The following is a 16,047-nucleotide window of genomic DNA, read 5'->3' as shown; positions in this document are numbered from 1 at the left end:
CCCCACTGCGTCTTCCGGGCTGCAGCGGTGTGGGCGCCCGTCTCCCTGTGAGTGGGGCGTGTTTCAGGGAGAGGGCCGAGCGGGCGCCCCTGGGACACGCTGGGCGCCTGGGGTCAGGAGGCCTGTCCGCGCGCTGAGTGCGCTGCTCTGCGGGCGGGGCGTTTGGGTACCCGGTGGGGCTCTTTTGTGGCTGCTTTTTGTGGGACTTCTAAGTGAAACAAATACAGTAGCTAATGCCTGTGGAGAACTCAGCTTTGCCAGGCACCGTTCAAGCGCCTTAGACCTGAGATTTTCAACCCGTGTGCTGCAAGAGTTTTTAAAACACTCAGCACCTTTCTCCCCTTAGACTGTCAAATTAAAAAATGACAACAGCCAACACAATAGCTGTCCGGTGTGAATGAATCAAAATTATACCTACTTTTTTTGCCAGATCACAAAAAATATATTTTGTATGCGCTGCAAAATTTTAGTAACTAGTTTATTTGTGCTGTGAGATGAAAAAGGTTGAAAATAGCTGCCATAGGTGAATTGACTCATTTCATCCTCCAATTACACTGCCCTCATTTTACAGATAAAGAAACTGAGGCAGAGTGGCCGGGCAATTTACCACATTTAACGGGAGCCTTGGGCTTGGACCAGGGTTCCCTCCCAGCTTCTAATACTTAATCATTCTTGCTTCTTTGTACAGGTCACCAAGTTCCCTAGTTCTCAGTCTCTGACACTTGTAAACGGAGAAGCAATACTTAGTTTAGTTTTTTTGAGGACTAAAAACAATACAGGAGAAGCGCTGAAGGTTCCTGGCATGGAGCAGGTATGCCTATTGTACCTGTGATTACTTGTACAGCATCTGATGAGGTGCATCATTCGAGGTTATGCTCTATATCCAGCCTGTTGAGTTCTCATGCCAAGTGCTATACCCCAAAGCCCCCTGCAAGCTCAGGCAGCCAGTGCGGGCAGCTGGGGCCCAGGTCCTTCTCTGACACTTGTCTGGCTGTTCCAGGCTCCCCCTCACCTTGCTCTTCCAAGCTGGGTTTGGGTATGAGAGGCTGAGGGCTGTTTGGAGATGTGGATGCTGTAAGAGGAGGCACCCGTGGAATCTGTGTTTAGGAGCGTCCACAGAGCAACAATCTGGCATGCATCTCGTGTGAGAGTGAGCGTTTTAACCATGTTCCCTTGGGTGAGGCATGCTAAGGTAGACGCAGAGTGACAGACAGACAGACATGGAAAGTTTGCAGGTTATCTTCTACTCACCACTCTGAGGGAGAACACAGCACTGCAGGCGGGCCACTCAGGGGAAGCCCCTGAGTCAGAGAGGGGGAAATATGGGCAGGGCCTTTATTGTGGTTTCTTCTGGAGGGAAAGTGCTAGGCAGGACACGCAAGCTTAGGACTGGCTAGCGGTGCTTGAAAGGGGCAGCCTGGGAGATTCACGCTCTCTGTAACTGTTAGAGTGCGTAGTTTAAAGCTATTTAAGGACTCCAGATATCTGTGGGCGAGTCACAGTTTGCTAATAGACAGTTGGTGGATGTTAAAGCATCAATTTATAGAAATTAGAAGTATGGTTCATACCTAGAGGCAGAGGAGATTGACAAACTGTCTCAGTGCTTCTTGGCTTGGTACGCTCATCTTTCTCCTTGGTTGACATCATTCATGTGGAGTGCTTTTTTGGGAACTGATGGGCATTATGCTTCGTTGTAACTTGCTCTCTGTAAGCCATTCCTTGACACCATAGTTCCTCATGACACCCTTTCTTTCCCTGTCCAGATCGACCTGACAGCACTCTGCTCTCTGTTGGCAGGAGACTAAGAAGGAAAGAAGGGTCATGGAGTTGCTGCCTGCGCAGACAAAGGTAAGTGAAGGTTGTCTTTTTCCTGAACTGCCTTCCTGTTCAGAGATGGTGAGTATATTTCCATTCTTTGTCTAGGTACTTTTCTTTCCAGCGAGAACTGTGGAGAATCCAGGGCCTTGTAACTTTCCCCAAGTCTCCTTGACTTACCGAGGGGCTGCTGAGAAGTGTACACCCTCTGTCCCAAGGCTATTTTTAACTCACCCACTCATTTCATGACCAAGAACTGAGGCAGCTCTGAACGTACTCTTCTTTCTACTAGAGGTGCTTGGTGAGGGGTACAGCGTTCGGCTGCTGTCTTCACGCAGGGTGTGGTCTCCTTTGGGTAGAGACATGGAAGGGCCAAAGGCTCTCTCAACAAACATTTACTGAGCACTAACTAGGTACAGGGTGCTATATGCAGGGCACTGGGGATACAGAAAGGAAAGATGTCATTTCTGTTTTCAAGGAGTTCACGGTGATGATTTTAGGAAACAATTAAACATCCCAGAACAGGCAGAGACAACATCCTGGAGCAGATCCTGAAGGTCAGGACTGCTTGGTGGGCATCCTGAAGGGCTTCCACTTGGCTTGGGCTTTGAGGATGGCTTTGGGGTAGAGGGGTGGAGAGAGGGCTGCACCTTTCCCAGGGAGCCTCCCTCTTAGGGGTTCCTTGTGCAGCTGTGAGATTAAATGGTCCACACATCCCTCTCTGTAAGCTGACTAATACTTCTGTCTCTTCTCTGATTCCTTGTCCCCGTTAACTTCAAGTTCCCTTCTGGGGCCCCCTTTCTTGCTGTTTCACTTTAAGATCTATTTTCATGACTTTAACTCCTACATTTCTGAAGATCTTGGCCAAATCTCTGTCTTCAGGCCTGAACTTTTCCCTAGAAAGCCTGTCTGTCATTCCCAGACTCTTGGTGAATATTTCTCCTTGCAAGTCCCATCTTCCTGCCAATACCAGCCCCCTTTCCTTCACTGTGCTTTCTGTTCTGCTGAACCCAGAGCCTCTGTGTGTCACCAGCTGCATTTAGCAAAAGTGAACCCTGGAACCTTTTTCATGAGTTCACATCCAAGCTACAGATACGACCTTGGGCAAGTTATTTGATCTCTGTGTGCCTCAGTTTCTCATTTGTAAGTCGGGTTGATAATGTGGATACTTCATTTAATCCTTACAAGAGGACTGTTAATATCTGCATTTTGCAGTTGAGGAAACTGAGACACAGAAGCAAATAATTTGATTAAGTTACACAGCTGGCTTTTGAACCCAGACAGGACAGTTTGTACACTTAACATTATGCTCTGAGAAAGTATACATAAAGTGCTGAGAGCAGTGCATGGTGGTATTAAATCTTAATAAATGCTAGTGTCATTGTTATTAGTACCAACAGCAGTAGCATTATTTATCATATGCCAAATTTGGTATGTCTCTCTTCACTAAGCTAGACTTTACATTGACACTTTTATTAGAAGAAGATGGATGTATTCAGGGAACCAAAATGCAGTGCAAAGCTGTGCTTAGCTTTTACCTGGTGCACCCTCTGCCCAGAGGCAGGGCTTGTCACTTTGAGCTTCCCACATCCCCAAGCTGCAGAGGCTGACTTGATTTTAGCAAGAAAAGCTGCAGAGGACCGTGTTTGCAACTCAGAGCCAGTTTCTGTGATTGCTAATTTAGTATCTAACTCTTGATTTTAAGTCTCTTGGGGACCTGGGGTACCTTATTTAAAACAGTTCAATGGTAATATCCAATCTTCTTTCCTCATCCAGGTTACTGAGAGGCAAATTTCTTTTTGCTGTTAGAAAAATAAAACATCAAATAATCATAATTTTTGGAAAAAGTAGGCTCTTGGCCAATTTTACAAATATTCATTATTCTATTTATTTTCATGTAATACATAATTTATTTTGTGGAAAAAGACACATGGAAGTTGATGTTGATGTTAATTACATCTTTTTTGGCAGTAAACTGGTACTTGTATTTGGTATTGTCACTAAAAAAATTTTTTTTTCTTAAGAACAGTTTTAGATTTAGAGAAAAATTGCTAAGATAAAACCATAGTTACCATATACCCTGCACCCATTTTCCTTTATTATTGCTCTGGCTGGGTGGTTCAGTTGGTCAGAGTGTTGTTTATACACCAAAAGGTTGTGGGTTCAGTTCTCAGTAAGAGCAAATACCTTGGTTGTGGGTTCAATCCCTGATTGGGGTGCAGACAGGAGACAACTGATCAGTGTTTCTCATATTGATATTTTTCTCTCTCCTCATTTTTCTTTTTCTAAAATCAATATACATAACCTTGGGTGAGGATTAAAAAATATCTAAGACTTAAAAAAAAAATTAGTGAATATGCTAAACCTTTGGAACTGGACATAAGGAAATGTCAGTGAAACTTACAGGTAGATCAATGGAAATTGTCCTATCTGAAGAACAGGGATAAAAAAGAACTTCAGTTACAAGTAAAACAATGTTAAAGGTCTAATATACATGTAATTGGAGTTCAAGGAGAGGAGAGAGAAAACAGGGCAAAATATATGGAAAGGAAGTAATGGCCAATATGTTCTCAAACTTGGTAAAAACAAACAAACCCATATTTACAGATTTATGACACTCAAGCAGAAAAAACACAAAGAAAATGACAGCTCAGCAGATTGTGACCAATGCTGTGCAATAGAAATACAACTGAAACATGAATGCAAGTCACATGCATAGTTTAAAGCTTCCTAATAGTCTGCTGAAAAATAAACAGAAGCAGAAAAATGAACTTTTATAGTATATTTTATTTAACCCAGTATATCTAAAATGTTATTTTCAACAGGTAATTAATATAAAATTATTATTGAGATCATGTGTATTTTTTCCTAGTAAATCATCTGGCAAGTATTTTACATATAATTGCACATCAGAATTCAGACTGACCACATTTCAAGTACTCAGACCATTTGTGGCTACTACCTACCATATTGGACTGAACAGTCATAGACAAATCACTGAAAACTCAAGACTGAAAGCAGACAGAGAAAACAAAATCACATTACATACAGAGAGTCTATATTTGAATGTCCATTGGCTCCTCATCAGAAACAACAGTGGCCAGAAAACAATGGCCAAAATTCAAAGGCCAAGGAAAATACTCTTCAAGAATGAAGGTGAAACAAAGACCATTTTCAGATAAAAGGAAATTAAGCCAATTATTTTCAGCTTGCCTATACTACAAGATATGCCAAAGGAAGTTCTTGAAGCTAAAAGGAAACGCCAAATGAGACCTATGATCTTAGGAAGGAAACGAAGAACATTAGAAATGGTGGCTATCTGGATAAATAAAAAATAGTTTTTCCTCTCAGTTTCTTTAAAAGACATGATTTTTTAAAGCAAACACATGGTATTGCATTATGGGGTTTGCCATGTATGGGGCTACAATGCATGAGCAACTGCAACTGTGGATTTAGGTTCATTTATGTCTGGACTGGAAACCGTCTGCTCTGTCTCTGGGCTGCCTGGATGACTCTTTTGACTCCTGGTCAAGGTAAGGTTAGTAACAATACTGTTTCAGATATAAATGCACTGGCCATCCCAAGGGTCTTCTTCACTGATAGCTTGCAGCTGACCTACATGGCTTGACAAGCCTTGCTTGATACACACAGGTCCCCACCGAGAGTTTTTCCTGTGAGTTCTCTCAAACCGTGATTCCTGATATAGACCAAGACACAGCCTAGTCTGCATATTCTGTTAAAGGGCGATGCGCATGGAGTGCCGCTTCCTTCCACGGCTCTCCTGCACGCTCTCCGTCTGGCTGCACTGAGCCCTTGGCCTTCCATGGATGTGCTCAGGGAGCACTGCTGACTACCGGCTGTGGGAAGGTACGACTGGAGCATGGAGGGGGCAGTGACATTCCTATCTAATACTTGCAGAGCTCTTGCATCCTATGTGAAACCACATTTTAGCTCTAAATAGACTATAAAGAGCTAAAAAGTCAATACATAAAATGGAGTCTAAAAATATTCAAAATAAGCACACACACACTTTTTTAAAAATGGAAGGGTACGAAGGAATGAGTGAAAGATTGCTTTTCTGCCCTCTTCACAAATATCAGACTCACTGGGGTGGATGGCTTGATGAATTCTTCATATATTTGTGTCTGCACATATCCATATACAGATAAAGAATTTTTAAACAACAGTAGATTGTTGTGCAGCTTGCTATTTCATATGAATTCAACAATCTGTCAAGGTTAAATTCTGACTTCAGGCATACAAAACTACTTTATTATATTAAATGACTGTATAACATTTAATGGAATAAATGTACTATAATTTGCTTATCTATTCCCTTATTGATGACTGTCTTTAATTTTCACCATTGTCTTTAATTTTTAATCATTTTATTGGTTTCCTATGGCTACTGTAACAAATTAACACAAACTCAGTGGCTTAAAACAACATAAATTGATTGTCTTACAGTTCTGGAGGCCAGAGGTCTGAAATCAGTTTCTCTGGGCTCAGATCAGGCTCTCAGCAGGACTGGTTCTCTCTGGAGGCTCAAGGGCATCTGCTTCCTGGCCTTGTCCCTGCCTTCCCATGGCTGCCTGTGCTGCTTGGCTTGTGGCCCTCAATGTGTCTGCAAATGGCATCATTCCAGTCTCTGCCTCCTCCTCTTCTTACTCTGTCTCTCTTGGGTCCTTTTTACAGGGACTATTGTGATTACATTGGGCCCACCTGGATAATAATTCAGGATAATCTCTGCATCTCAAAATCCTTAATTTGAACTGCTCTACTAAGGCCCTTTGTCATATATGTAACATGCGCAGGTTCATTGCTCAGTCTGTCACAACCCTGAACTTAGAAGTGGTGTTTCAGTGAACATCCTTAAACAAATATCTCTACGTAGTTGTGTGATTATTACTTGTAGTGGAATTCTAGAAGTAGATTTGCAATGTGAAAATGATGTACCTATCATGTTTTGATAGTTTCTCAATGAGATACTCACCAAAACATCTTACTGGTTTCCACTCCCTTCAGCTCTTTCCTCCAAGAGTTGCTACCTGCCCAGCCTCCCTGCTTTCTCACATTTGGGGGTGTAAGCTGGAGTTCTCTTGGAACAACTTACTTTTTCAGTAGTTCCCTCCTGTACCTATAGTGTCTGGTGCAGCCCTTTTTATTTATTTTTTCTTTTTTTCTTTTTGTAGTCAATAGAAACCCATCTGACAACGTAGAGATCTGTTTTCCTGAATTGAGGTCTGGGCTTCCCACTTTCTAACAGTACTTTGGGAAGACTACTTAATCTTTCTGAACTGTTTCTTCACCTGGAAAATGATTTCATAATGGAATCTTTCTCATAGGATTGCTATGAGACTTAGATACTCTATGCAAAGTTCCTATCATAGTCCCTAATATACAAGTGCTTAGTAAATATTAAGTGGCATTCTTTTTATTATGTCTCAGGTTCCTTTGTTTCTCTTCTGCTGATGGCACTTTCCCCAGTTTCCCAGCATCACTCTAAAGATATTCTGATTTTTCTTTAATTTGGAATCAAGTGGAAGGGAGGAAGTCAATATAGTGCTCAGTTACTTTGACAGATCCCTGTGGGCAGGGACTCTACCTTCCCCCACTCGTGCATCTTTGCTCCCACTGGGCACCGAATAAATATTTGTTTGGTAGGTGGTGGGTGACTCCAACAGTAACACACGTAGTTAATTTGAAGACCTTAGAATCCTGAGACATCTTCAGAATTGCTGCACAGCCCTGTGTCACCTTCTTACCGAGTCTTTCGGTGGAGAGGCTGTGTGAGCAGAAATGGCTTTGCCATTGCAGGAGCCTGTGACATTTGGGGATGTGGCCGTGCTCTTCAGCCAGGACGAGTGGCTGTGCCTGGACCCTGCGCAGAGAACCTTGTACCGGGAAGTGATGCTGGAGAACTACCACAGCCTAGTGTCCCTGGGTAAGGCCCTGCCTTGTCCTGGCCTCTGGGGGAGGAGGTTTTCTCAGATGAAGAATCTGCTGGGGGTTACCTTAGGGGTCCCTGACCAGGTTTAGAGTCTTCAGGTTTCCACCTCACTGCGCCTCTGGGAAAGGGGAATCTCAGCTGTGAGAGCATACACTTTTGTTGTGACACTCCTCATGCTATTCTTTTCTCCTCCTGGGGCTTCCATCTACTCCACCTCTCAATCCAGCTTTCCTCCCACTCCATGATAGGTTCTGGAAACATCAGACTCCCATCTTAGAGGCAATGAGGCAGGCCCTGTACTGTCTGTGAGCTGAGACCCACCTTGTGCCCCACCCCTGACAGCCCCAGCCCCCTCAGCAGTGCTGTTCTGCCTGCTCTGCCCCCAGCTTCTGCCTATGAGTGGGGTCTGGGCTTATCCGCCATGCCCTTTGTTCAGACTCTGTCTCCTTCCTCACGAGCAGGGCTTCCATGTTCCAAGCTGGAGGTGATCTGCCTGCTGCAGCAAGGAAAAGATCCTTGCACAGTGCAAAGAGTAATCCCTCAAGACACCCATCCAGGTGAGTGCCTGGGAAGTGGGCACAGGGGTCTTCCTTACATGAGCAAGTTTGGAGGAGGCAGTGCTCTGGGAACTCCTGGAAATGTGAGCCCTGACTGAACTGGTCAGGGCCGTCACCAGGTCCTTGTTTTGACATCTTTCTTCTCATATACTTGCTGCCCCTTTCCCATGTTTGCTTCACTCCTCCCACCTTTGGCCTTTTGCTCTTCATAGTTTTCTTTCCATCAACACTAACACAGGTTCCTATCCAACAGGTTGTAAATACTTTACACCTTCTGCTGCCATCTGAATTTTCAGTTCTTTATCATATCTTCCACTTCTTTCAACAACCACATATTTCCAAGTATCAACGCTCCTCTGTCCCTGGTTTCTTGACATTCCCCTGCTGTGTGTTTGGAGACTGGGCGATCATCTCTCGTTGTTACATTCAGTCAGCTGTCACAAACACAACCACAGCCACTCTTCTAGGCCAGGGTAGGCACACTTTTGCTATAAAGGGCTGGATAGCATGGATTTTGGTTTCGGGGGTCCTGTGGTCTCCAGTGCTGCATTTAACCCTGCCATTGCAGTGTAGCTGCAGCCCGAGGCAGGGGCCCCAGAGACGTGGAGCTTGCCAACTGTTGTTCTAGCTCAGTCTGATCTAGTGGGTCTTTGATATAAAACTGTAGGTTGTTAGAGTTGAAGGATCACTTAAAAGTGATCAAATTTAGATACCTCTTTTTATATCTGAAGAAACAGCATTAGAAATATTTATTTTTTAAAAGGTTTTATTTATTTATTTTTTAGAGAGTTGGAAGGGAGAGAGAGAGAGGGAGAGAAGCATTGATGTGCTCGAGAAACGTTGATTAGTTGCCTCTCACATGCCCCCAACCAGGGACCGAACCCGCAACCCAGGCCTGTGCCCTGACAGGGAATCTGACCGGCGGACTTTCACTTTGCGGGATGGCACCAAACCCACTGAGCCACACTGGTCAGGTCTAGAGATTTTAACATCAATGACAGAGCTAAAAAGCTGGAATGCAGTGACGTAAAACTATGTCACCAGTGTCATTTCTATTTACCACGTGACATAGATTTGCATTATTTTGCTACTGTCTTTGTGGCTGGACCTTAAATCTATGACTTTTACCTTCATTGACATCAGTTTTTGTTTTGTTTTGTTTTTGCTCACTTTCTCTACAGATACTTTTCATCTTTATTAAAATACATTTTTTCTCCCAGTGAAGAGTTAGTAGGTAGTGCAGTATAGCATATAAGATTGTGGTTTTAATTTAGACATTTCTAATTTCAGCTTACCCCATCTATTGCCCACAAGTCTTATGAACAATGGGAACATTACTCTCTCTGTCTGAGCCTTGTTTTTTTTAACCACCTTCCATGCCAACAGCAGAGTGATTTTTTTTTTTTTCTGAAACATAGGTATTAATCCCGGATCTTAAGAGACTTCATTGTTTCCCCATTATCCACGGAGTAAAGTAAAATCCTTAATATGACGTTAAACCTACTTCATAGTCTGTCTCCATGTTTCTTCTTAGTCTCATCGGTGGGCACTTTAACATCAACTCCGTGCTCTGGGTGAACCTGCATGCTCTTTAACATTTGTGGTTTATTCCTTGGGCTTGAAGTACCTCTTTCATCTTGCCCACTGCAATACTACTTAGCCTTCCAGATCCACGTGTCTGCCTAAAAGGCCACCCTTTACGTGGAGGTTTGCTTTATCTTCTCTACTTCCCAATCATCGTTCATTTGCATTGATGTAGCACTTTCTGCATGCCATGAACATACCCATTACAGTATTTATAGTAATAAATTATCATTATTGTATATTTTCCTAAGTGCACACATTGAAAGAATTCAGTGCTTCTAGCAACTAATGCAACGGTTCTCAACCTGTGGGTCGCAACCCCTTTGGGGGTCGAACGACCCTTTCACAGGGTCACCTAAGACCATCGGAAAACACATATATAATTACATATTGTTTTTGTGATTAATCACTATGCTTTAGTTATGGTTGGGGATCACCACAACATGAGGAACTGTATTAAAGGGTCGCAGCATTAGGAAGGTTGAGAACCACTGATTTAATGTATTGCATTTAATTAATATATTTTTTTAATGTAATTGAATTGCCTCCATGATCAGCTCAGTGCTGATGAGGCCCAAAATCCAGTTCTCAGTTGAGCCAGACCCCTGAAGCTGTCCTTCCTCTGATTCAAGATGCCAACTAAAAATGATCCCTTTTTTCTTGCCATTTCCTGCCTCAAAAGCTACAACACCTTCTGATACCTGTACTACTGTTCTCCATTCCAGTTGTTCCAGACCCTGTGTGTGCCCTTACCTTGCTTAGCAACACTTTAAACTCATTCCAACCTGGATTTCTTCTTCAGTCAATAAGTCTTCCCTAAATAGGTTTATTTCCTCAGATCACTTTGGGCCTTCTTTCTGGCTTATAGAATTCTCTTTTTCTGTTGAAATTCATCACATCTTTATTGTCCAGGTGCCTTCATAAACCTATTTTTTAATATAGTTGAAGTTGGTGTCTTCTTTCTGAGCCTCATACCTGCATTACATAGTGAGGTGTCTCACATCATAGAGCAATGAACTATTACTCTTTGGTCATTTGTCTCATATTTTCATTGCTGATTATTCAATATTTTCCAGTAAATAACTTATTGAGTCTCAGGCATCTAGTATAATAGGGGATAATCTCCCTTTAAAATAAAATTTCCAACTTCGCTGCCTATATATTTATTTTTCTTTTACTTCAGACATTTTGATTGTATCCTTGTCCTGTGCACAAGAAGGAATTAACAAAAAATCGTAAGAATGTAGTCATTGTTCTCTTTGAACAAATACTTGAATTATTTTTTTACAAACTGTATGTAAGTTAAGTGATAGAATGTGTAAATAAAATATATTTTGAAGTCTAAGAAAGATATGGTGAATTTAGGCTTAAATAATTAAGTTTCGGTAGAGAATGGGATCAGAATAGTAAGGCAAGTTTATGGGCAGGCAGGGAAAGCCGCATCACGGCAAAGGATAAAAAGAGAGACAGGACCCTGGCTGATCTTTGAAAATCCAGATGGCTGGGTTTCTCAAAGATATCCTTAATGAAGACAAATCTATATTTTTTACAGATGTATGGTCTGTATTTCTTGTTCCTCTTACCATTTAATTTCAATAAATTGGATGGATTTTTGAAACATAAACAATCCAATTATATTTTATTTAAGTTCTGTAGTTTATTTAAGTATACAGTTATCTAATCACAGTCATCTAATTTTAATCTGTTTTCAATTATGGATTGATTAAAGAGAGCCAGGTTTTCCTGCAGAGCTCCTTAGAATCAGCTGAAGCTAAATCTTTTTATGAAGAATCAGATCTGAGCTGGGGGCTTGGGTATTTTTCAGGATATCAGGACATATTGACTTCACATTGCTTGCAGACTTTCGTTCGTGTCAAAAGATTCCTACAAAGAGTTCAACCATCTGGTTGCAGCTTATTAGAATAAATGAATATGTCCATTTATTCTCCTGATCAAATAGAAAGAGGGAAGGATAGAATGAAAAAATTGTTATTTCTCCAATCCAAAGGGACAGATTGTTGCCCATGGCTGATTTACTTCATATTTTCTCTTTTTTATAATTAGCTGAACTTAGATCAGAGATCATCAACACAATCATGCTTCAGGGCCATTGTACGTTTTAAAACCTGAAATTCCTCTTTTAACAGACTGTTTTTCTTTCACAAATTGGTATGAAATCATTCACATACAAAATCACAAAATTTAAGAAAAACATTGCAAATATTTTAAAACTCTTGTGTATAGAGTTTCATTGAAAGCGTGGGGGAAAACGTAATGAAAGCAACATGGGAGTAGAAAGGAGAAAGTAAAGACAAGTTATATGCCTTATGCCTAGCAAACTCCAAATAGGAAGTAAAGATAAACTGAAGTATCCAATGTGAGGTTGTCATTTTCGGTATCCTCATATGTTCTACTTAACAAGTTCTGTATCTATCTTTACTTGTCTCAAGTTCTGATCTCTTCATTGTCAGTGTTTATTTGTCTAGTGTATTCTCCAATACCACTCCTTAACCTATTAATCTGTCTTCCCATTTCATCCTGTTTTTCTCCAGATTCAAGTCCATATTTGAGATCACATGGTATCAAACCTCTTTGATATGTATTATTGCTGATGTGAGTATCCCACCGATGCATGTTACCTCTTCCAGCACAGGAGGTATTAATTCTTCTAATTCATTCCAGATTTCAAGACTTGGCCTGAAATAGAAGCATTGCCTCTCAGACAGGACATTTTTATAAAAGAAACATCTCAGGGAATAATAAAGAAAAAATCCACCAAGTTTGGTCACTGGGGCATCAAATTTGGAGAAGCTTTGGAATTTGAGAGCAGAGCAGAACAAGAACAACAGAAGAAGCCTTTTAAACACATGGTAGCCTCACACAAGAAAACCATCTGTGGTGATAGAAACCATATAAGTCTTGAATTAGAGAAAGGCTTATTTATAAATACAGCTCTTGTTACACAACGAAGTGTTCCTATAGAAATGACATCTAATATATATTATACTTTTGGGAAAGAGTTTAAACAGGATTTTGATCTAGTGAAATGCTCTCAAATTTATTCTGGAGAAAAACCTCATATTTGTAATGCTTGTGGGAAAAGCTTCAGTCAGAGTCTTCATCTTATTGAGCACCATAGAATTCATAGTGGTGAGCAACCCAACAAATGTAATGAGTGTGGGAAAATTTTCAGCCATAGATCATCCCTTCTTGTCCACCAGAGAATTCATACTGGAGAGAAACCTTACAAATGTAATGAATGTGAGAGAGCATTTAGCAGCAGTTCAACTCTTATCAAACACCTGAGAGTGCACACTGGAGAGAAACCCTATCAATGTAAGGAGTGTGGGAAAGCCTTTAGCCAGCGTTCAACCCTCACTATACATCAGAGAATTCATACTGGAGAGAAACTCTATAAATGTGGTGAGTGTGAGAAGGCCTTCAGCTGTAGAGGAAAACTTTATAGACATCAAAGAATCCATACAGGTGAGAAACCCTATAAATGTCATGAATGTGGGAAAGGCTACAGCAAGCTTACTTACCTGGCTAAACATCAGAGGCTTCATAGTGGGGAACAACTGTGTAAATGTTTGGAATGTGGGAGAACTTTCACATGTATCTCAACTCTTGTTGAACATCAGTGGATTCATACTGGACAGAAACCCTATCAGTGTAATGAATGTGGGAAAACCTTCAATCAGTATTCATCCTTTAATGAACATTGTAAAATTCATACTGGGGAGAAACTTTATACATGTGGACAATGTGGGAAAGCCTTTGGGTGCATATCCAACCTTTATAGACATCAGAGAACTCACACTGGAGAGAAACCCTATCGGTGTGGTCAGTGTGGGAAAGCCTTCAGCCAATATTCGATACTAACTGAGCATGAGAGAATTCATACCAGAGAGAAACTCTATAAGTGTGTGGAATGTGGGAAAGCCTATAGCTACAGATCAAACCTTTGTAGACACAAAAAAGTTCATGCTAAAGAAAAACTCTTAAGGGGAAGGAATATGAGATCAGAGATTTCTTAGAGGAGATAAGCCCTGTGAGGTTTAATTTATCTCTCAAATAATTCAAGACTTATCATTAGAAAACAATAAGGACAATAATCAATAAGGCACAGCCTCCTGTTAGAGTCATTTTTACTTCTCCAGGAAAAAATATACCAGTTACTACTAAGTAATGATAAAATTAATCAATGAAAATATGAAGAGCACTGACTTGTCAAATTTTATAAGAAACATTAAACTCTAGGTTTATAAAAACAAGCTTTTAAGTTCACAGAAAAATACCCTCCCCCAAAAAGGAAAATAATGGAATATAAATTGTTTCTTTAGACTTTATTCCTTTTTAAGAGTAAGCTTCAATATGAAATTTCTTTTAAAAACAGTCATTGAGTTATTAATGTGAATAAATGTGTGACCTTATTTTCTAAAATGGCAGGGAGACAGGATGTGTTCTTTATTGTGAAGAAAAAGTAAAGCTAAAAAGGAATTCCTTATATTCAAATTTTCACATGGAAATAATCAAGCTCATTATGAACTGCTTTACCAGCAAGTTTTACACACACACAAACAAAAGGGGGGACTCCAAAACCCCCAGAATTTATTAAAAATTGTGCATTTATTCTTACATGTTTAAACTTAAGACACACTGAAAGTACTCCAGTTGATGCAATCCGCCTATCAGTGCTCAAAATAGTTTTTGAACTCATGGATATTGATGCCTTTCAATGCTTCTGTTATTTTTTTGTACACCTCTTCCGCATTGGCAAAATGTTTCCTTTTGAGGACTTATCTGGGGAAACAAAAAAGTTACTTGGGGTCATATTGGGACAGTGGAGCATGGAGGTCATACTGTTTTTGTTCAAAAACTGCTGAACACTGCACAGTGTGGGCAGGTGCACTTAGAAATCACCCATTATGAAATGGGCAAATGTGTTGCAAGAGTCTTTAAAAAAATTCACTGAAGCTGAATGCAGCCTTTCACAACAATGCCAGCTGGTACACTGATACAGATGGGTTCGTTGAACATTCACCTAGCAGGGGAAGCATGTACTACATGGGGCCTGCCCTCCAGAAGATAATTCTGGTGTTTTTTTTTTTTTTTTTTTTTTTGCCCCCAGAGGGGGGGAGAGAGAGAGAGAGAGAGAGTCCATAAATATCCAGCTATTCAATATGCAAAACAGACATTTATTGAAGAAGATACAAGAAGCATTGTACAAAGGACAATGATGCCTTAGCCCCCTTCAAAGTAGGCACCTTGGGACCTCACACAGTTCTCCCAATCACCATCAGCTTCTCTGTTATATTTTCCTGAATCTCACTGGTGCTCTAAAATCTCTTCCCTTTCAAAGGTGGTTTTAGTTTTGGGAAAAACCAGAAATCGCAGGGTGCCAAATCTGGGCTGTAAGGGGCTGAGCCACCTGGCTGATTTGATGTTTTGCCAAAAATTTCTGCAAGAGACTTGCTGCATGAGCAGATGCATTGTCATGATGAAGCTGCCAATCACCAGCTGCCCACAGCTGCAGCCTTCTGACTTATCCAAGTAGTTTCTGTGGAGGAATGTTCAAGCTTAACACAAAATTTGATGCAGATCTGTTGCTCTGCTTGTTCAGTACACATGCTTACTCAATGGCATCTACTGCGCCCACTGACGAGTGCAGTGAAGTCATCATTGTTCATGCAGGCTCATTCCAGTCCACTCTCCTTGGCTACTAGGTTACATCGATGTTGCACAAATCGTTCTCATTTTAGTAACAATAGCTGGACTTTTTCTGGGCAGACTATACACACACAGAGTTTTGGAATATATAACTTTTCCAAAAGTCTGATGGTTTTAAAAATATTTATTAGAATTTAGTTTTGAAAATTAAAACTTTGCCCAAATGGAGCCTCTTTTCCATTTCCTTTTCTACATTATTTTTAAATTTGATGGGATTCTGTATTACTTTATAGAGTCTTTTACAGTCCTGTAGAAGGTGGAGTGAAGTGGGGAAGGGGCAGAGACCCATTCAAATATTCTCATCAGGTGCAAAGGTTTATATTTGCAGAACCTGTCTCTGCATCTGGTAGCTTACTAGACTGAGGAGAGATTTTAATTTAGTTTATACACTTTCACTTTACTAATGAAAAC

At 40.9% G+C, this 16,047-nt stretch overlaps 1 protein-coding gene across 1 annotated transcript; it reads left to right on the top strand.

Moving 5' to 3' along the window:
* The first annotated feature begins 7,434 nt into the window (after positions 1 to 7,434).
* On the top strand, positions 7,435 to 14,019 carry ZNF354C (zinc finger protein 354C). Its single transcript, XM_090290349.1, is given in 4 exon segments — positions 7,435 to 7,759; positions 8,227 to 8,322; positions 12,589 to 13,905; positions 13,908 to 14,019. Coding segments are annotated over 4 exon segments (1,635 nt in total). The 5' UTR covers positions 7,435 to 7,614; the 3' UTR covers positions 13,985 to 14,019.
* The last annotated feature ends 2,028 nt before the right edge of the window (positions 14,020 to 16,047 follow it).

Source organism: Furipterus horrens, unplaced genomic scaffold (assembly GCF_987537825.1).
Source record: "Furipterus horrens unplaced genomic scaffold, mFurHor1.1.pri manual_scaffold_10, whole genome shotgun sequence".
Classification (NCBI taxonomy): domain Eukaryota; kingdom Metazoa; phylum Chordata; class Mammalia; order Chiroptera; family Furipteridae; genus Furipterus; species Furipterus horrens.
The sequence above is the reverse complement of the archived record's forward strand: the minus strand, read 5'-3'. Positions and strand labels throughout refer to the sequence as shown.